Below are 19,956 nucleotides of genomic sequence, written 5' to 3' on the forward strand. Positions count from 1 at the left end.
AGGCCGGGTCTGCTGGGAAGGATGTACCTTCTGGCTTGGGCAGGGGACCTTCCTTCTGTTTTGTCATGGTAAAACCGGCAGCTGGCTGGTCTTTGGGAGTGGGCAGACATGGAAGGCTGATTTCTATTTGTTTCTATTTGTCAGACCTATGAGGACCAGCACAGCAGTGAAGAGGAAGAGGAGGAAGAGGAAGAGGAAGAGAGTGAGGATGGTGAGGAAGAAGATGATATCACTAGCGCAGAGTCTGAAAGCAGCGAGGAAGAAGAAGGGGAGCCTGAAGAAGATCAGCAGAATGTTAATAGGCAGCAGCAGTTAGAATGGGACGACTCTACCCTCAGCTATTGATAGCAGCCGTTCCTGCGTCTGCCTGTTTCTGCTTCAAAAGACTCCACTGTTGTCTCCTCCCTTGGTGTAAAAAATCATTTTGGCCAGTTGGCCCAGTGGCTCCCCTGCTGCCCCCACCCCTAGCCCCTGCTTGCTCTTGCGTGTCTAGGTCCCTCCCTCCCACCGACTGGATTGGGTGGTGGGGTTTTTTCCACGCTACGTGAGGCCCTACCTGACCCTGTCTCCTTCGTCATCCCCGCCCAGCTTTCCTGATGTGCACCCGGTTGTTCAGGCTCCGCTCTCCTCCTGTTCCTTCAGAGAAGCTGCAACAGTCTGACTTGTTGACAAAGGGTAAAACATTGCTCATTCCCATCCAGTGAACATTTTTCCTTTTTTTTAAAAAAAAGTTTTATTTTTTTCCAAATTAGTGCATGTGTAAAAAGTGGCAAGAAGGAGAGTTAATGTGTAGATGATTACCTTTTTGATATTTTGTAAATAAATGGAAATTCTGTTCTGTCCTTTTTTGTGATAGTGTAAACAAACAGAGGCTGGTGTTGAAGGTGAGGGATGGGGCTAAAGACTAGTTATGGGGCCCAGTTGTCTTCTTTTTAGGGAACAGTGAATGAGTGAGTGAACTAGTCTGTGGCTAAACAACCCACCGTGAAGACTTTGCCCCAGTCTCTGGAGCTTCTGCTGTCCTTAGTTCCAGGCTTGGTCCCCAAGCATTTCCAAAGGCGAGTTGGTCAAAAGCACTGCCTGAAGGCCATGGACCAACCCTGTGGGTGCTATGCCAAGGGCTTCTTCTTGGCCGGGACCACCCGCCTGCCTGATTGCTCAAGACTTGGAGACCTCTCGGGCCCTCCATTTTCTTTGGGAGTTCAACCTTTTTTCTAATTTGGGTGATGGGAAGGGTGGGACCTAGCTGGGATCATCCTGATTTTATGCCCCCTGCTTAAGACCTGTATTTCCTTGTATAGTAGTAGCCTGGACTCTTTAGGCCTTTTTGTTGCTATTTCATAAATGTCTTTTCCCCCTGTTGGTGAAATTAGAGAATAAATCATATAAACCAATTGTGCATAAAATTTAACACGTGGTCCACAGAGAACAGATGGCAAACTTAGGTCACCACTGATCTGAGCACAAATCCTTGAACAAACAGCTGACAAGGCCAGTCTGGTTCTCTTAACTCTGACCCCTCCCTAAGGCTGGTGGGACAAGCTTGTCTGAACATCCCACCCAAATTTGGCTCTGGGGACTCCAGTCCCCTTGCCGTCCCTCACACTGGGATCCTGACAAGGGTCTGCTCTCCAGGCCTGGAGGAAAAGAGAAGATGAACCTCTTGAGTTTGTTCACCTAGCTATGGTTTGGCTATGATGCCGACATGTTAGCAAAGGGCCTGAAACCCGTACAAATACTTTTTTTTAAAAAAAGAAATTTAAATGTAAAATTTTAGATTTCTAAAAGGGGGGGTGGGGGGGAATGATTTTGACTACTTTTCTGTGATAACATACCTGCTAGTTGCAAGTAAAATGGGGAAATTATGTCTAACAGTTGTCCTGTGTTACTATTGTGTAGATTTTTCCTTCCATATACTGTCAACTGTAGCTGCTGTATTTAGACTCCAAGTGATAAAGAGTAAACATCCATGCTGACGGGTGACCTTCTGGATATTGTGTATAGTGGTGAGAGCTCATTTCCGAGAGATTGTAAGCTACAATAAATTTCTGATTCTAAGTCGGGTGTGAGATTCTTTCTGAAGGCCATCCTTGACCCCCACCACCATGTCCCTGGGGGCTTGAGAAGAGACTGTAGTGATGTAAAAAGGCTTTATTTTTTTTTTTAAAAATCTGCTTCTACCTCTCATTCCAAGGTTTCACAGACCACTTGTCTTACTTAACCCACAGTCACACACAAACACATCCTTCTACATACAGAAATATGAAATGATTTAAAAAAATAGAAAATATTTCTTCAAACTAGGCACATACAGTCTGTACACTGAAACCAAGAATTGCTATGTATGTGCAAAGTTGTGCTGCCTCGAGCAGGGAAGCACACAAACCCGTTTAAATAAATAAAGTTCTAGTCTTGGCTTTTCCTATTTTAAAACAGGTGAGCTGGATGGGTTTTGTTCTGTTGTTTTTTTTTTTTTTTAATTTCACAATTTGCTTTGGAACAAAAGTGCAGTCAATTTGGACTCCAAATGGGACAGGGGCTGATTTCTGATGGATCCAGACCCGCCCAGCAGTGGCAAATCTAACCATGCCCACCCGAGGCCCTTTTAGGTGGGCTTGCTGTACACAGGAGCTGAACTGAGAAAGGGGGCAGCACCTTGTTCTTTATTCAACAATGCACCTGGTCTAGGGAGAGGAGAGCTGTTCCTGCCTCTGACTCCCTTGTCACCTCCTTTTCCACCTTCCAAGGCCAGAAGAGGCCAGGAAGGCTTGGAGGTGATTCCCAGGCCTCAGCGGGAGTGATGCATAAACCATCCTCTCGGGAGCCTGGCCACCCACACTCAACCCACTCACCACCTACAATCGGGAAGCTTGTTGCTGAAGGCATATCAGAAAAATGAAGGTTTTCAGAAGTCCCAGACCTGGACCTGGTCTGGGGAAGGACACGGTGACAGGAAGCCTAGAAGCTCTTCACATGATTTCGAGGTTAAAAACCAAACAAACAAAAAACAAAAACATAAAAAACCCAGATGCTGCTCTCAGAAGCCGGCAGCAAGTGACTACGTTAAAACACACTTGTCCCATTCTCACCTCTCAGCTAACAGTGCAATCTAAGACAAACCCAATTGGTGTGATTTGTTTTTTAAACATGGTTGAATGATAAGCATTTAAAGACCACCTATCCCAACTGAAATCGGTTCAGGCAGTAGGCCCCGGTGAATACAATTCATAGTTTCCTATTACACTGGGGCTCGTCCAGGGAGCTGGTTCAGCTGCCCTCAGCTACAGACACAATCACTTGGCTCTGATGTACTAGACGGACTTTCCTTCTCACATCTAAAAAGAGCTAAATTAGAAGATACACAGTGAGCATATCCCTGAATCCCGAGTAAAATGCAGTGGGCCTCAGCAGTCCCGGGCTTCTTCTGGGAGCCTGCCCAAGTCCTAGCAGCTAGTGGAGAATGTGCAGGTGCAGCAGGGATTTGCCAGGGCAGTCTCCTCGGGCCTGGCCATGGACGAAGTGGTGAGGAGATGCGAGGTGGTGAGTGGGGCGAGGCATCCTAGCTGCTTGGCAGATGCGGCGATGCCCTCGCTTTGGCGGGAGCCAGTGAAGGCGGTCTCAGAGGAAAGGTGCTCTCCTCCCGAGGCAAGTCCGCACTTACTCTGAGACCACCGGTGGGGAGGTCTTTTGGGCTCTGGGCACAGTGGATCCTCCATAGTGGGGCCCAAATGCCATCCCCTTTTTTTTCTTTTATCCCAAAACTTGAACTACTCTAAACTGTAAGTCTCCCTTTCCTTGCCCCACATGAGAACACATTTCAATTTGCTGCTTTTTCCTTTGTTCCTTATAGTTTCAAGTCATCAATAAATTAAATGCAGGAATTTCTTTCCATGTAAACCAAAGGCAATTGTGGAGTAGGTCCTTGCCCATGAGACGCAGCACAGGCTGCTTGGCTCCCTAAGAAACAGCCGAAGAAACAGCCGATGGTCCTTCGGCAGCAGCGAATGCCACGAGCGGCAGGTGGTCAGAGGGCCCCCGGCCACACATGAGGCCGGGGCTGGGGCCGCTGCTACTGCCTGTTGTCTTTGGACACGTTGTGGGCCAGCCAGTTCACTTTGGTTTTCCAGCTCTCTCGGAGGGCTTCGTTAAACTTCACGCGGAAGTGCTTCAGGGCCTCTTCATCTGTTTTCCCCAAGGCCAGGGAGTCCTGAGAAAAGGGAGAGCCTGTGAGTTGGTGGCCCCCAGCCTGGAGCCATTGGTGCCAAAGAGGAGGATGAAGAGTTGGGGCCTCAAGACAGGCTGTGGGACGCAAGGTATCAAACCAGGGGCCAGACCAGAGTGGGGTCCTTATAAGTGGTGAGCAGGGAGCCACCTTCCGTAGTCTTGGGAAGCCCCTCTACCCCTGCAGCTGGGATGGGCAGGAGACAAAGGAGGAGCAGCACTGGAGTTGGGCGGGGGGGGCGCAGCAGGGTGGGTCATCCCTAGAACAGACCCTGGAGAACAGTGAAGGGAGTGGACATGAGCAGCCTCTGGCTCACCTTGAGATACTGGATGTCTTTGGAGCAGCTGAGTTCAGGCAGTCCTGCTGCCCGCATCAGTGCAAAGAGGTGAAGGAAGAGCAGGCCGTGGCGCCGCAGGATGGTGTACGCCCTTTCACAGTAGCTGCGGAACCTGGGTGGGGAGAAGTGGCAGCAGGGCAGGAGTGGGGTGGGACAGGGCCTGCACAGAGGCCTGCCTTTACCATCCCAGCCCTGCTCTAAGGAAGGCTAGTCCTCAGGGCAGATCCAGAATCCAAACCACACTGTGCCACCCCAACCCAAGGAGCTTGAGGGGTGAGAACTGCCCAAACATGTCCTCTGCAGCCCTCTTCCCTGACCACATCCCCCTCTGCCTCATGAGAGTGGGGTGCCAGTCCCTGGAGATGTCTGGGGCTTCCTCACCTCTCAAACTTCTCGTTGTTGTTGGTCTTCCCTTGCTGGATCACGTGAACAAAATCATAAGTGAGGATGAAGGGGACTCGCTCACGGTTGATTCCAAATTTGGTCTTGAAATTGCCCAAGAAATGGCCAAAATCGATATGGAAGAGCTTTGGGAAGAAAAAGGCAGAGAGGACAGTGTTCAAAGCCCCTCTCTCCCTCCCCAGAATATCAAGAATGTGCAGTAAAAGAGCCAGGATTGAGTTCCCTGCACCATCTTGGCCCTTACCTGCCCACTCTCCCGGATCATAATGTTGTCACTGTGCCGATCTCCAATGCCCAGCACATAGGTCGCCACACAGTAGCCCGCACAAGAGAGTGTGAACTCCTCAATAGCTCGCTCCAAGGCCTCCCTGGAGAGCGAGGTCAAATCATCACAATCATCATCATCATCATCACCATCATAACCATCATCACCACCATCATCTTCATCATCACCCTCATAACCACCAACATCATCATCACCCTCATAACCATCACCATCACCATCATCATAAACCATCATCACCATCACCGTCATCCATATCACCATCATCCACATCACCATCATCACTGTCACCATAACCATCATCATCATCACCACCATCATTGCAGGCTCTGGACCAGCCAGCTCTAGTCCCACAGCACTACTTTCTGTCCCTTCAGGAGGCAGGCTCCACACCTGGCACCCTCTTTTCTGTCCTTCCCCCCAGGAGGTTATTTAATCTCTGTTCTTGGGGCTACCTACATTCAGGAGTAATCAAGGACCAACTGGAAAAAAGGGAGTCTTTGGTCATGTGAGGAGGGAATACCCAGGGCTTAGATCCCACCCCCTCCATTTCCAGTGCCAATCTCACCTACCCAGGGTTCTTGGACTTGAGCCAGTTGAGTAGGGCATCTTTATTGAAAGCCGCTGTTGCGGCCATGTTGCTTTTGTTGAGCTGGATGTTGGCGATGGTGTCTGAGTGGGACACCACTTCAATGAGCCCCGTCCGGTCCCCCGTGGAGAGGCAGCCGTAGGGGGTCATCCTGTGGGGGGGCAGGGCATGTGTGCCTCTGAGCTTGTGCTGTGGCTGTAGGACCCCTGGGCCTAGACCTAGGAGAGCCTCCAGGTGGGGAGAGCTGATGGGAAGGAGGGCAGATACCCTGCCTGTGGGCCTTCATCCAGCCTCTTTGCTGCAGAGCCCACCCAATTGTCCCAATTGCTCCCCTTTCTTCTGACCAGGATGCTGAGTTTGTCTTCAAGCCACCAAGGAGAGGGAACAGCTCTATCCCTGGTCCCCCAGGGAAGTGGTACAGGGAAACTGAGACAGGTGCCAGCCCCAGAGATCTAAGGTTAGGAGAACACGGGGAGGTGGGATGGCATCAGCCCAATGAGTTCAACCACCTGGGGGGAGCTTTAGCATTCCCCCTCCCTCACAATGGCCTCCATCTTCTGACCACCAGAGGACAAGGCTGGGGCAGAAGCACCTCACCTCAGGTCCAGTCCCTCCTGCTTCCACAGGACATCCATCAACTGGATCATCTGTAGAGTCAGCATGTCCTGCCGGAGATCTGCCCCAGGGAAGGCAAGACAGTTTAGTTCTCTGAGGGCCCTCAGCCCAAGCCATGGCTAGGGACCCCCAGAGGAAGGGAGCACCAAGCTGACCATCAGAGTGGCCAGGAGAGGCCAAGCATCCTGATCAGAGAGCTCAGAGGAAGCCCTCCGACAGTGCCCTTTGACTCACCATCGCCATTCTTGAAGATGATGCCCACGTGACTGTCCCCACTTCCACCGGCCTCCTCGTTGCTGTACACAATCCACAGAGGCTTCATCTTCGAGTCCATGAAAGTGCACTGCTCCACGCTGTAAGGACAGGGGAATGGGTCTGCAAGGAACCCCCTCAGCTGGGCCAGCATCCAGGCAAAAGGGCAGGAGGAGGGGGAGTGCCTCCAGAAGGCCCCCAGACAACACAAGAGTGGAGGCCAAGAAGTGAGGAGGGGTTTCCAGGCTGGCAGAGGGGAGGAGGATCCGGGGCACGGGCATGGGAATGGGAGAGGAGAAGCCAGAGGGCAGGAGGGAGCCGGCGAGATGGGGAGAGGGCAACCTGAGGAGCGTCTGCCTTACCAGACTTCAGACAGTAAGGTACTGGGGTTGAGGGGAGATTGCACGTTCGAGAGGGCCTCTAAGTAGGTCTCCTGCCTCATACACACATGCATCATCTCCTTGGTCTGGGGCTTGGTGGTCTTCTGGGAGCTCACTTTGACAAAGTCATTCAGGGCCTTCATTTTGTTCAGGGCCTCTCCCTGGCCAGGAGAAAGGGTGGGTGGTGGTTAGGGGCCACCGGCAGGATGGTCACCCAGGGAAGGGTCCCCCTGCCCCCCCCACCCCTTGGGGCCCTCACCTGCTTCATCAACACCTTCATATGGTGGTTGCTGCCGCGGCAGTAGGCCTCCATAATGAGGCCGAAGCGCAGCGCCACAGAGGGAACGTGCATCTCGGAGCTGGGGGAGAGACCAAGGAGCTGAGCCTTCCTCCCCAGGCCCCCGCCGCTGTGGTCAGAGAACACCTCTGAATCCCAACCGCTGGCTGCTGGGACCCCGGGGCCGTCCTGGGGCCGTCATGAAGCTCTGGCCGGGGACTGGGAGAGGAAGGGGCCCGTCTGCCCGGTACACACTCACCGCAGGTGCCAAAAGAGGAAGTGGCCGATCTTGCGGTTGGCCAGGGCCCGGTCCAGCAGGAACTTGGTCAACTCGCAGTCCAGGTAGGATTCATACTTAAGGACCTGGACCAGCTGCAGCAGGTACTGGAAGAGCTCGTCATCCCTGAAGGGAGGAGGGGACAGGAGTGTGGAAGTTGCCCAGTTCCCCAGCCCGCCCAGGAGGAGCCCAGGCAGCAGGGAAAATAGGAGGGACCCCTGCTCCTTAGCCCTGGGACGTGGGGCCCCCTGAAGGCCCCCAGACTCACGTCAATTTTCTCAAGGACTGGATGGCAAAGGAGCCCACATGGCGATCGGGGAAGCTGAAGTCCAACAGCTCTAGGGCGCTCAGCACGGGCAGCTCCGGCCAGGAGCGCAGCAGGAAGAGCATCTGGGGGAGGCAGGAAGGGCTGTCAGGGAGGGCCCAGACCCCCCATGCCCACCCCACCCCCAGCCTCAGGGTGCACCCACCTGGGCCACATCCTCATGCTTGTTCCACTTGGTGACCAGCAGAAGCCTGGCCAGGGCCTCGGGAAACTGCTCCTGAATCTCATGGCGCATTTTCCACACCAGGTCCTTCTCGTGCTCATACAGTTCCCCAGCCACTTTGCGCTCCAGGATCTCCCGCAGCTGCTGCTGCTAGAGGAGGAGGGGGGCAGGGCAGGCTCACCCCACTGAGCCCAGGTGTCGTGCAGACCCCCCCAGGTCAGGGGCAGGCTCGCCCCACCAGGCCCAGGGGTTGGGCAGACCCCCCCCCCCAGATCGGGGTAGGAAGGGGAGGGGGATGGTTCACTTACCTCATCCTCAGTGAAGCGTCCATGCTCCCCATTTTTCCCCAGCTCCAAGATCTACAACAAAGCCCAGCCCCCTGAGTCTTAGTGCTTTGTCCCACTCGGGGGACAGTCTTTGCGAAGACCCAGGAAGGCCAGAGCTGCTAGCCAGGCCTGGGAGTCTCAGGCCCCCAAGAAAGCACTAGGTGGGGCTCCCCACTGACCTTCTCCATTGTAGGGTAGTACACAGGGTACGGAGCGACTTCGGGGATGCAGATGACCAGGGCGGCAGCACTCTCAGTGTTGGGGTTACTCCGCACAGTGCCCATGGGGTTCAACAGCTCCCCCTTCTCATCTGGGAATGGAGGTGGTGCGGCAGGCTTAAAGCCGGGCCTCCTGGGGGACGGTGCCTTGGCTCTTCCTCCCCACCACAGACCCTGGGGGGCCCCTTCCCCATCCGGGCCTACCTGGTACTGAGGACCACATGTACAGGCAGCACTCTCCAGTCTTCAGCTGGTCCTTGTAGTCAAACAGCATGAGGTTGGCCCAAGCAATGGGGCAATCCTGGGAAGGGGAGGGGGCAGAGGGAGGAGGCTCCTGAGGCTGGCAGAGGACAGAATCCCTCCTGAGAGCCTCTGGAGAGGCCAGATCCCCCTCCAGCCCCCAGCACAGAACCATGTGTGATCCCAGGCTCAGGGAAGTTCAAGTCTGGCGCCCTCCTCAGTGGGGACACAGAGGCCCAGAGAGGGAAAGGACTTTCCCAGGGTACTGCAGAGCCTATGCAGGGCCTGCCGGCCGGTCCACCTTATGACCACATCCATCCCCATGTCCCATCCCTTCTCCTGGGCCTCCTGCTTCCTGGCTGAGCTCTCGGCCTATGGCCTGGCTAGAAGCGGCCCTGATTCCTCCCTCCTCCTCCGCTCAGCCCCCTCCTCTCTAGGGGTGAAAGGGAAGGCGAGGCCCAGGCCAGCCCAGAGTGCATGGGGGTACTGAGGTAGGGAGGCAGGACCCTTTGCCCTGCTCATGCCCAGAGGATAAGCTGTCATAGGGTTTTCTGAAATAGATGAACCCCCTTTTCCTTTTGTTCTCCAAGGTGCCAAGGGAGAGAAGCCCCTTGACTGTAGCATCACTTCTCTACCCTTCTTGCTTCACCCCCAGCCTCCCCCCAAGTACTCAAGCCTCATCTGGTGCTCCTGGTGAGGTTGGCACCGGTCAGGGTGAGGGGCTCAGGATGAACCCCCAAGTGGGTGAGTCCTCACCCTGAGGCCCCAGGTGTGCAGTGCCCTCCTCCTCAGGAGGCTCTCAGCAGCCCCCTCGTCCCTAGCAGACCCCAGTCCCTCCGGCTTCCACAAGGCCTGACTGGGGTCTCTGTCCCTGCCCTCCTCGGGGTCGGTCTACGTACGGCCTTCTTGGACTTCTTCTTGGTAGAACGAGCCTTCTTAGCCTTCTCAATGACGGCGTAGAGGGCGAAGCAGAGCCGGGCCATGCGGGGCAGGTCACAGATGTGGATGTCAAACTCCAGGCGCTGTTTCCAGACAGGCTCCGAGCACACAGTCACCTCAGAGCTGGACACCGTCTTGCACAGCATTTCATTCCCATGGAAGAGCCCAGCCAGGACCACGAGCTGTTGCAGGGAGAGGAGGATACCAGCCTCGTGAGCCAGATGTTCGGGGGCCCAGGGACCCTGACTTCCTCCAGCCCATGGCCTTGTCTGTGAAGTGGACTCTGTCCTACCCAGGGGAGCTATCAGTCAGAGGATCGGAATTCAGAAGGAGCCTGGGAGACCCGTTTACAGGTGAGAAAACAGGCTGGCCTAGGCATGGCTAGCCCAGGGTTCTCTCAAAGGAGGAGACAGAAGGAGGGAGGAACTGAACTTGGGTCCAGCAGTCCTGAACAACTGGGTAATGATCTGGACAGAAACAGAGCAGCTGGTCAGTGGGTGGGTCCAGAGAGAAGCCCAGGCATGGCCCGGGGGCCCATGCTACCTCTGTGCCTCAGTTCCCATCCACTCCAATAAACATTGGTCAGGGCCCTGGGACCCCTTGCTTTGGGGGCCTGGCAGTAAGGAGCCAGAAACCACACTAACCCAGGGTCCTTGCCCTCAGAGATGGAATCCATAAACAAGGGCAGGGGGTTACACCAAAGAGTCTCCAAGGCAGATCCTGAGGCAGAACCACCATCTCCCCTCCTAGCTCAGGGAAGGTGGGCAGTGGTGCCAGCTGTCCAGTCACCAGCCCGCTGCTGCCCCAGGGTGGTCACCACCCAGAATCTGGCACTGTCCTGAACTCAGCCAACTTTAACCAAGCTGGATTCCCAGAAGCCCCTGTCCCCAGAATTTCTAAGAACCTGATAGTCAGATGGATTAGTCAGCCCCCACCCCGCCCCCTTCCTGTTTTGAACTATCTCACAAACCGCCCTCCCAAGCCCTGCTGGGTAATGTGGTCAGGTGGCTCTGTGTGATGCCCACCAGCCCCTCGTCTGCATGGGGTGGCTTTGGCCCTTCCTCCTCCTCACCTTCATCCTCTCATCGGCGTTCACCTTGCTGCCCTGAACCAGCTCGATGCAGAAGGGCTGCTCCAGGGACCAGAGGGAGACTGAGGAGGGCTGCAAAGAGAAAATGAGTTCCTCCCTGGCAGCAGGCCCCTGGGGCAGTGCCAGGCTGCCCTCCAGGCCCCAGCCAGACTCTGCTGGCCTAGAGTAGTCAGGCCACAGTGACCAGACGGGGAGGCAGCGCCTCAGAAATCTCCCCAGCCGACAACTTGGCCAGGGCCCGAGGTCCCCAGGAACCTCCCTGGGATGGGGGCAGGCTCACCTTCTTCACAGGAATGGGGGGGGGCTTGGTGCGGAGCTTCGGGGCCTGCGCAGGGGGGCTGCTCTGCTCATCTCTCATGGCAAGGATGGAGGAGGAGTGGACCATGGTGAGGTGGGGGGTCAGCCCATTGTGCAGGCAGTTGCAGATATACTGGAAGAGGAGGAGGAGGAGGAAGGGCAGAAGCTGGGCCTTCTGGGCGCTGCCAGCCATCCCTCCCGTGTCAGGCTCCCCGGGACTCACTTGGAACTGGTGGAGGGGATGGCTCCCATACAGGTACTCGTACTTTCCATTCACCTTCAGCGTGTAGTCCTCGGGCCTCTCCAGGGCTGATTGCCGGAAGACGGTAGCCCTCTTCTTGAGGGCACAGGCCATCAGGGCCAAGGGAAAGTCGTTGGGAGACACTTGGAAGGTGAAGCTTTCCTGGGGAGGAAGGGCGAGTTAGTGCCTGACCCGCATGGAGGCCCCCAAGAGCACAGGAAGGCGAGCCCAAGGAGGATGCTTCTGTTCACAGCCGGGCCCAGATGAGGCAGGACGTGGGACATGACAGAAGGGGCCCGGGAGTGCGCCCCCAAAGGCACAGGCCTGTCTCCCAGCCTCCAGCACCAGGGGTCTCACTTACCTCATTGCCCTCAAACTTGACATTGACAAAAAGGGTCTTGCTGGGGATGCGCAGTGCCCCGGCCCCCAGGCCCCGGGCAGAGGGCTCCAGCTGTAAGGGGAAGTTGTAGTGCATCCAGGCCTCCCAGCCCAGCTGCTGCCGCTGGGCTGCTGCCTCCTCACAGAACTGGCGCATCTTGGTGCGGAAGTCGTTGACTTCTGGGTCCCGCAGAGAGTCAAACTCGTGCAGCCCTGGGAATGAGCCGGTGGTCTGTGACCCGGTCCTTCCGCAGCGGGGCAGATCCCCCACCCCTGTCGGTGGCGGCAGGGCTGGCGGGCTCACCTTTGCCAATAAGGAGGCTGATCTGGGAATTGATGAGCTTCTTTACACGGTCGCCCTGGCGGGCCACAAGCCGCAGCACAGGCAGGAAGGGCTGGATGTCGCAGAGGCGCCGCTGCTCATCCTCCAGCTCCTGCTGCTCGGCAGTCTGGTTGATGCAGGTGAAGACGTAGGCCTCAGGGTCACTAAGCATGTGGAACAGGGGCTCATACTGGGCATGGTGCCAAAGAACCTGGGGTTCAGAGGAGGAACCTGAGGTTAAAATTAAGCGACTTGTCCAAGGTGACATGAGGATCATACGTCTGGAGCATTTGAGGGGTGCTGGAGCGACCCGGGCCTGGGATCAGCCCCAGCAGACTGCCGGCTCCGTGACCTCTTGCTTCACTTTACTCATCTGTAAAAAGGCCTGGAGAAGGAAATGATAAACGACTCCAGGGTCTGCCCAGAAAACCCAGGATGGGGTCACAACAGCAGAATGGATGACAATGCCCTCGTTGGGAGGTTCATATTCAGAATAAAAGTATTACATTTAAATGAAAAACCCCAACCCAAAGGGAATGTCTTGGCCTTCCCTGGCTGGGGGTTCTCAAAAGTCAGTCCTGGGACAGTTGCTGCTGGATCTCCCTGGATGATGGGGCAGTTTGCGGAAGATGGGGAAGGGTGAGGGGTCAGGCCAGCTAAAGATTCCTAGCTCATCTGGAGGACTGGGGGCTCTGAGGTAGAAGATGACCAAGGACAAGGGATCAGTGGCGGGTGGTGGAGGCCAGCCAGAGGGGCCAGTGGACCCAAGGTTGAATCTCCCAGAACACCCAGGGAGCTCTGGAAGGATCTGCCTAGGACTTCTTTCCTCAGTCTTTCCCAGTGGATCCAGGTGGCAGCTACAAGGAGGGGAGCAACCCTGGTCAATCTTAAGATTATTTTCCTCCCTCCCTTAAATCTGGGAGAGAGGCTACACAAACTAAAGGTCCCTCTCCTGATTTCATCTGAAAACTCTGAAAGAATTTTTTAAAGAAATGTTTAATTTATTGATAGTTTTTGTTTTTACAATCTGGATTTCCTTCTGATAATCAATCATTTTTTTTTTTTTGTGAAAGAGGAAAAAAATTCCACAAAACCAATGGTTCCACTGAAAAAATTGACATTATGCATGATGGTCCCACTCATGGCCCCCCTTCTCTGCAAACCTTCCCTACCTCCCGGCACAGCCTTCCTGACCAGGGACCAGCATGCACTGGATCAGGTGCAATCAGCATCATCACTGCCACCATTTCCCCTCCAACCCTCAATAAGGGAGGAAAACCCAGAGGGGCCATTGAAGAAGAGATCCTTAAGGGGAAAGGTGAACCAATCATCTCAATACTGCCTCCAGTCCCTCTCTGTGCACCTCAGGCCCAAGCAAGGGCACCCCGGTCCTGTGAGTGTCCCCAAGAAATGCTCAAACATGCTGAGGGGCAGAAAGTCAAACTCTTAAGGCATTAGCAGGAGAAAATAGTACCTGTTTGATGGTGCTGAGGTTGGCATTTCGAGAGACTGGGAAGTTCAGATAGACCCCTGTAGGCAACAAGAAATCTACCACCACGCTCTGGTTTTCTTCCTTGGACCAGAATTCCATAGGACAGTCGACTCCAGGGGGCATCCTGCTTTATTTCTCTGCTACCAGCTGCCCTGTAGGAGAAGCAGGGAAATCAGCATCCTGGGTTCTGGGGGCCTGAAGAGCTCTGTGGAAGAATGTGCTTGGGAGAAAGCGCTCCAGGAGCCTACGAATCCTGGCCCAGCGAGGAGCCCCAGCTTCCCCTCCTGGAGCTGAAACACAAGCAATCCACCCTGCCCCCACCAGAGCCCCAGTCCCTGAAGCCATCCTTCTAGGAAGCCACACGGTATTGACACCACCATCTACCATGCCGAAATTAATGAAGCCCAGAACCAAAAGCCTTGGCACCAAGTCCTTGACCCTGTCGGATGGTTTAACATTAGAAATGGATATTGGTGGCCCAGCACTGCTTTTTCATTCATTCATCCATCAACTGGTGTTCCTACTATGTTCATTCATTCACCAAAGGTACCTACTATGCTCATTCATTCATTCATTCACCAGGTTTTCTACTATGTGACTTTGTTCATTCATTTATTCATTCATTCATTGGTCCATCCATTCATTCAGCTGCCAAGTATTTCTCCTGCTCCATGCTAAGATAACTCAGCAGTCCTGAATTGCATCTAGTAGGGTCAATAGATGGACTTCTTTGTTAGGGGAGTAAATTATTTAGCTTAAAATTCTTGCTTTTTTTGTTGTTCTGGGTTTTTTTTTTTTTTGCAAGGCAATGGAGTTAAGTGATTTGCCCAAGGCCACACAGCTAGGTAATTATTAAGTGTCCGAGGCTGGATTTGAACTCAGGTCCTCCTGACTCCAGGGCTGGTGCTTTATCTACTGCATCACCTAGCTGCCCCTTAAAATTCTTTCGATTAAAAAAACCCAAACTCTTCAATCCCTAAAGAAAAATCCAAATGACCCAAAACTACCTTTTTAAGAAGCTGAAAGCGAGAAGCCAGTTCTATGGCAAGTTGGCAGTGAGCAGCAGACAAGGTGAGGGCTACAAGTTCAGCATGAAGACTGTCAGCAGCCAGAGAGGTCCAGATCCCCAGGCCTGCACTAGCCTTTCCTGCAGAAGCCTCAGATCTCTGGTTGAAGCCTTCTATCCCTCCTCCTGAGGGGCTTTTCCAGTGCCAAGGATGAGCAATGTGGGGGGACAAGGGGGGAGTTGTCTATAGGCTCATGGGCAGGGTCCTTGTGCCAGGAGGTCTGTCAAGGTAGGAACAATGATGTCTTCTTCCCAGGTTCCCAACAGCTCCTGCATTCGCCCTAGTCAGTAGAGGTGCCACCCTGGGCTCCATTTGCAAGAGACTTAACCCACTGAATTTTTAAAAGGCACAGATCCTCCATACCTTTCCTCATGGAACTGCTATTAGTAGGTGGTCCACAGACAAATGTGAGGAGAGAGGCCCAGTCAAAGATAAAAGGGATGCTTCCCTTCCAGCCTCACTGGGAAGGGTGTAAGAACTATCAAGACTTTCTAAGTGAGTTGAATGTTTTCATGCAATACCAATGGATCACTTTATAAAATGAGATTTTTGATCCACACCTGTGATTTCCACAGGGCAGAAAGACCCATCCCGCCCCCAGTCCAGAAACTCCCTTTCTACCAAAGTCAATCCACTGATCAAAGAGCATTTAATCTTTAGGTCAAGTTACCAGTATGTACCCGAGGCTGGACTGGAACCCAAAGCCTCCTGACAGGTAGGTTGGCTCTGCAACTCTGCCATGTGCTTCTCTTAGAATGAGTTAAAGTAATCATATTCAGAAGAAAAAGATCAACTGGGATGGGGGGGGTGGCTTGTTAGGCCCCTGATTCCCCACTCTGGGACAGGGCCACTCTGCTCTCTTTTCATGCCATCATCACCACATAGCCCGGAGGCATGCATGGTGAGGCTGGTCCTCTACTCCAAACTGGAGCCTCTGGCAGCCTTGGAGAATCTGGGGCATCCCCAGGCCCCAAGGAGGCAGCATTGGAGGCAAATCCTTCAATTCAATATAGGCATTCCTGAAAAAACAAACCCCTTGAAACAAACCATTCCTGGTGTCTTCTACAATCTTCCCCTCCTCTTCTTACTGAAATGTTTGAGGTAGGAGTATTGGGATTTGCAATAAAGAGAGAAATTAAAAATAATTACCTAAAGTACTATGACTTTGCACATTGAAGAAAGTAGTAAAAAACGAAACAGCATTCTCTTCCATCAGCAGTGGGGCTGACAGCTGCATCTAACTCCCAGCTCCCTACAGAACTAGGCCCACCTCTCCCCTGAGCGCGCCACTCTTGCCCCTCAGCCTGCTGACCATGGCAAGCTGGATGCCCAGAGACATCTCAAACGTGGCTTGTCCTCAACCAATCGCAGTCATTCTGCCTCCCCGCCATCCCCTCCCTCATCTGCCCTATCTCCTGGGGTTCTCCATTATTCTCTGACCCCTCCTATTCACATCTGTTGCCAAACCTTGGTGTTTCTACCTCTCATCCCATTCACTCCCTTTTCTCTAAGCACTAAATTTGTGGCTCCCTCAGTTCAGGCCCTCCTTGTTACACACCAAGATTGTTCTAATAGCCTCCTAATTGATGAAATTTCTTGCCCTCTAGACCTCTCACCACCCCTGCCCAAGCTTCCCCAGGGATTCTCCTTAAGCCCAGATTGGACCCCTTCACGCCCCTACTCTGTCGCTGCCAATGGTGCCTCCCCCTCCTCCCTCTTCTCAGAACCCAATTTCCTTTCCACAGTCTGTCTGCTCCTCCCCTGGCTCTCATCTCCCACCCTCCTGCCTTTCCTCACAACCCCCTATAAGAAAACACTAGGAGAGGTGGGAAGGTTTTATGACTCTTGTTCCAAGTTATGTTTTCTCTGCAGGCTATCTCCAATTACACAGGGACTTGGCCCCCTACTTGCCTACCTGGGAGATCCTTACTCAGGTCCTAGGTTCACAGCCTCAGACTGGACAGAAGACAAGAGGCCAACTGGTTTAACAGTTTTATTTAACAGATGAGGAAACTGAGACCCAGGGAGCTTAAAAGCAATGAGATCCCCCCTGCTCTTTTGTAAAGAAAATAAAAGTTCAGGTCAAACCATAAAATGTCAATAATTTCCATTTAGATTTCAAAAAGAAGTGAAAAATATGAACTTTCAATAAATATGAACCTTTACAATTTTATATTTTTTCTCTCAAAAAATTAAAACACAAATAGTTTGGATTTGATGGTTTCACTTGGACTTTTAGTTGATATTATGCTTACTTGTACTTGTTTAGCGGGTTGTTTGTAATAATAAAAAATTATTTTAGGTAAAGAAGAAAAAAAAGAATTAGTTCCTTTGGGAGTCCAGTATTGGTTTTTACTGCTTGCTAGGAAGGAACAAAGGTCATGTCTTTTCTAGATTCCAGAAGAATGTCTGGACAATGCCATCCTTAGCTGTCTGCTCCTTTTCTCAGTGGCTGCCCCGGCCAGGCTAACCTGGCATCCTTGAGGTTCCAGAATGATCACATATAGAGGATGCCCTATTGGGCAGAAGCCACACAATGATGCATCACCAGCCTTGGTGAACAACCCAGGGACAGAGGGCTACAGACATCGAACAACCAACTCCACAGGTGCCAAGGTGTTTACCCTTACTACTTTGAGGCACAGAGAAGAACTCTAGTAGTAGAGTTGGGCAATATAGGTAGGAAAAAGTGATGGCCCACCTCTCTTCTGGGAAGTCTGGGCCTAACTCCCTCCTTCCTGGCCTCTAGGTGCCCAATGTGTGAGCTGAGAAGGAAATTCTTAAGCAGAGCAGCCCAGGACCTATGCAGTTTAACATCTGTATTATTGCTGTGGATGAAGCTTGGATGGCATGTTTATCCAAGCTGAAGGTTTACCATAAGGCTGGGTGGGATAGTTAATGTGATGGAGAGGAGGGTTCATCTATAGCAATCAAGTCCTTCTCTTGGGTTCCAGAAAGCCAATTTTATGAGTATAGTTTTAGAGATAAGACTAGACAGTTTTGGATCTGTGATTCAGTGGGCTGGGCAAGGAATGACATGGCAGCCAAAAAGCAGGAAAAGTGATGCTTAGAACAAGGAGGTGATGTCCTGGAGGGTTTTGTTCATTCTGAGTGTGACATTTGGAGGAAGAATGTGGTAAGATTCAGTGGAGGGTGACTAGGAGTAAGAGGACTGGAGATCATGCCATAGAAGGATATTGGCTGAGGAAAGATAGAGTCACATGTCTGAAAGCCTCTTATGGTGGGTTTCATTCATTCATGAGGTTTCATTTGTGTGAAAGGTGCATGGAGTTCTTAATTTCCTAACAAATGGATTCTTCATCACCAGAGGTCTTCCACCTGTCACTGGATGAGACTCTCTGGAGAGGTGTAAAGGACAGGGGCTCGGGGTGCAGAAAGACACAAACATGTTTTAGATGTGACCAACATGGGAATTTGGGTGAACCCTCCTCTGAGACTGAGGCGACGGGGGTAGGAGGATTGCCCCCCAGACCCCTCCTTGGCTCCTCACACTTATTTTTTGTCCCTTTGAAACACCTGCTGTGGTGGTTTTGTGGCTATTCTCTGTGAACTCACTGGGCCTCCTGTTCTTGGCTTGGCTGACTTCTCCCTGGGCATCAATTGATCCAACTCTTCCCAGGTTTCTCTGTAGTCATCCCGTTTGTCATTTCTTTCACAGCACAGTGAGTTGCATTCAGGGACCATGGAGTCATCCCCCAAACAAAGTTTGTTTTCAGTCCTTGACTTTTTTCAGGAGAGGTGATGGAGGTTTGATCTCACAGGGCTATCCTGGCCTCAACCCTGGGCTGATAATGATTCTTTTTTTTTTTTTTTTTGCAAGGCAATGGGGTTAAGTGGCTTGTCCAAGATCACGCAACTAGGTCATTATTAAGTGTCTGAGGTCAGATTTGAACTCAGGTACTCCTGACTCCAAGGCTGGTGCTCTATCCACTGCACCACCTAGCCGCCCCCTGGTAATGATTCTTAAGAAATGATGAGGTACAGAAGAGCAATGCTTTCTACAGCAGAGATTGGGGTTCCTTGGGGAGCTGGGGCAGCTCAGAGGACTGCCTGGATTTCCCCCGAAGAGGAAAGAGATTATTAAAGCACATCATCATGAAATGAACACTGGCCTAGAAAATCAAGAAAGCTCATCTATCAAGGGGAAATCATGAGCTAAATGATTGTGAAGGCCCCTTTCAGCCCCCAAATTCTATGATTAGATCTAGTCAGTTGTCAATTCTGGGGTATGACATCTGTTTCTGGATTGTCATTTACCTCCTACAAACCACATGGCTTACTTAAAAGAGTTTGGGAGAGAGAAAGAGGAAAAAATCAAAAAGAAATAATATTAAAACTACTTTTCTGACATCAAATACAATCTACTTTTTTTCTCTCTCCAAAATCTCTAATTGATGTTATTTGTCCTTCACTTTTGAAGATCGTCAATAATATCACAGGTTGATATTTTGACTTGTGCGTGAATTGGATTTAAATGAGGCAGAGTTTCAAAAAGTTTCATAAAGCCCCCTCTTTTTCCCAGAGTCATCAAAGTCCAGTGACAAAATAAATGTCAGGACAACTGGCAATTATTTTGCGATACATGGATGACCTTTGAATGGAGAAGATCATCTGACCAAGGTCTAAGGGCTCCACAGCTGCCTTCATGGTCCCTGGAACATTATTCTCCATGGCCCATTCTGCCCAGGGATGTCTTTACATGCTTGGGGCAGACAATCCCCCCACCCCCAACTCATCCGTGGGTTTGAGATCTGTCAGTTCTCTTCAACCTGGTTAAGCCCAAGGGCCAAGATGGCTCATCTGACCGTGGCCACTACATGCTGCTGCTCTTTGGAACCACAGGTGAAAGTTGGACTCCACAGGTGAATAAGGAGCCTTGACAAGGGTCTGCAGTCCCTCCAAATGCTCGTCCTTTGTTTTTCGGGAGAGAAATCAGTGTTCTGGAGTAGGAATGGGCTTTGTTAAGTAATATAAGGCAAATTCCTATTTAATACAGGTACATTTTCTGCCACATCTTCGACAGATAATGATCCAGCCTCTGTTTGAAAGTGTTTACATGGCAGAAAGCTCACAATCTTCTCCCAAAAGCCCAAACCTTTTCCAATCAGTTGTCATACTAACAGGTCTTTGATACCTGAAGGCCATGAATTGTGGATTAAAGTATTCTTTTCTCCATGTTCACCATCCCCATTTCTTGGGAGTG

General features: G+C 52.1%; 2 protein-coding genes across 7 annotated transcripts in view; one reads left to right on the plus strand and one right to left on the minus strand.

The window, feature by feature from the left end:
* CLSTN1 (calsyntenin 1) overlaps positions 1–1,783 on the plus strand; it is an 84,666-nt gene extending 82,883 nt beyond the window's left edge. For 3 of the 4 annotated variants that reach the window (XM_074218507.1, XM_074218509.1, XM_074218508.1), the window contains one exon: positions 145–1,783. In XM_074218507.1, the coding sequence (XP_074074608.1) occupies positions 145–345 (201 nt within the window). In that variant the 3' untranslated portion in view covers positions 346–1,783. The remainder of the gene's footprint in view (positions 1–144) is intronic. The other variant, XM_074218510.1, reaches the window with a different exon arrangement.
* A 13-nt stretch (positions 1,784–1,796) lies between these two features.
* PIK3CD (phosphatidylinositol-4,5-bisphosphate 3-kinase catalytic subunit delta) overlaps positions 1,797–19,956 on the minus strand; it is a 67,888-nt gene continuing 49,728 nt past the window's right edge. Inside the window, exons 3-24 of one of the 3 annotated variants that reach the window (XM_074218505.1) lie at positions 13,648–13,817; positions 12,156–12,384; positions 11,835–12,064; positions 11,456–11,635; positions 11,216–11,365; positions 10,918–11,007; positions 9,806–10,027; positions 8,871–8,967; positions 8,628–8,758; positions 8,431–8,481; positions 8,105–8,269; positions 7,903–8,024; positions 7,617–7,760; positions 7,340–7,439; positions 7,063–7,241; positions 6,683–6,801; positions 6,431–6,509; positions 5,817–5,984; positions 5,206–5,329; positions 4,941–5,086; positions 4,539–4,671; positions 1,797–4,207 (exon numbers count right to left, since the gene is read on the minus strand). In XM_074218505.1, coding sequence (XP_074074606.1) covers positions 4,070–4,207; positions 4,539–4,671; positions 4,941–5,086; positions 5,206–5,329; positions 5,817–5,984; positions 6,431–6,509; positions 6,683–6,801; positions 7,063–7,241; positions 7,340–7,439; positions 7,617–7,760; positions 7,903–8,024; positions 8,105–8,269; positions 8,431–8,481; positions 8,628–8,758; positions 8,871–8,967; positions 9,806–10,027; positions 10,918–11,007; positions 11,216–11,365; positions 11,456–11,635; positions 11,835–12,064; positions 12,156–12,384; positions 13,648–13,788 — 3,138 coding nt within the window. In that variant the 5' untranslated portion in view covers positions 13,789–13,817 and the 3' untranslated portion in view covers positions 1,797–4,069. Of the gene's footprint in view, positions 4,208–4,538; positions 4,672–4,940; positions 5,087–5,205; positions 5,330–5,816; positions 6,286–6,430; positions 6,510–6,682; positions 6,802–7,062; positions 7,242–7,339; positions 7,440–7,616; positions 7,761–7,902; positions 8,025–8,104; positions 8,273–8,430; positions 8,482–8,627; positions 8,759–8,870; positions 8,968–9,805; positions 10,028–10,917; positions 11,008–11,215; positions 11,366–11,455; positions 11,636–11,834; positions 12,065–12,155; positions 12,385–13,647; positions 13,818–19,956 lie in introns of those variants that run through there. The other 2 variants (XM_074218504.1, XM_074218506.1) reach the window with 2 other exon arrangements.

Source organism: Macrotis lagotis, chromosome 1 (assembly GCF_037893015.1).
Source record: "Macrotis lagotis isolate mMagLag1 chromosome 1, bilby.v1.9.chrom.fasta, whole genome shotgun sequence".
Taxonomy (NCBI): Eukaryota; Metazoa; Chordata; class Mammalia; order Peramelemorphia; family Peramelidae; genus Macrotis; species Macrotis lagotis.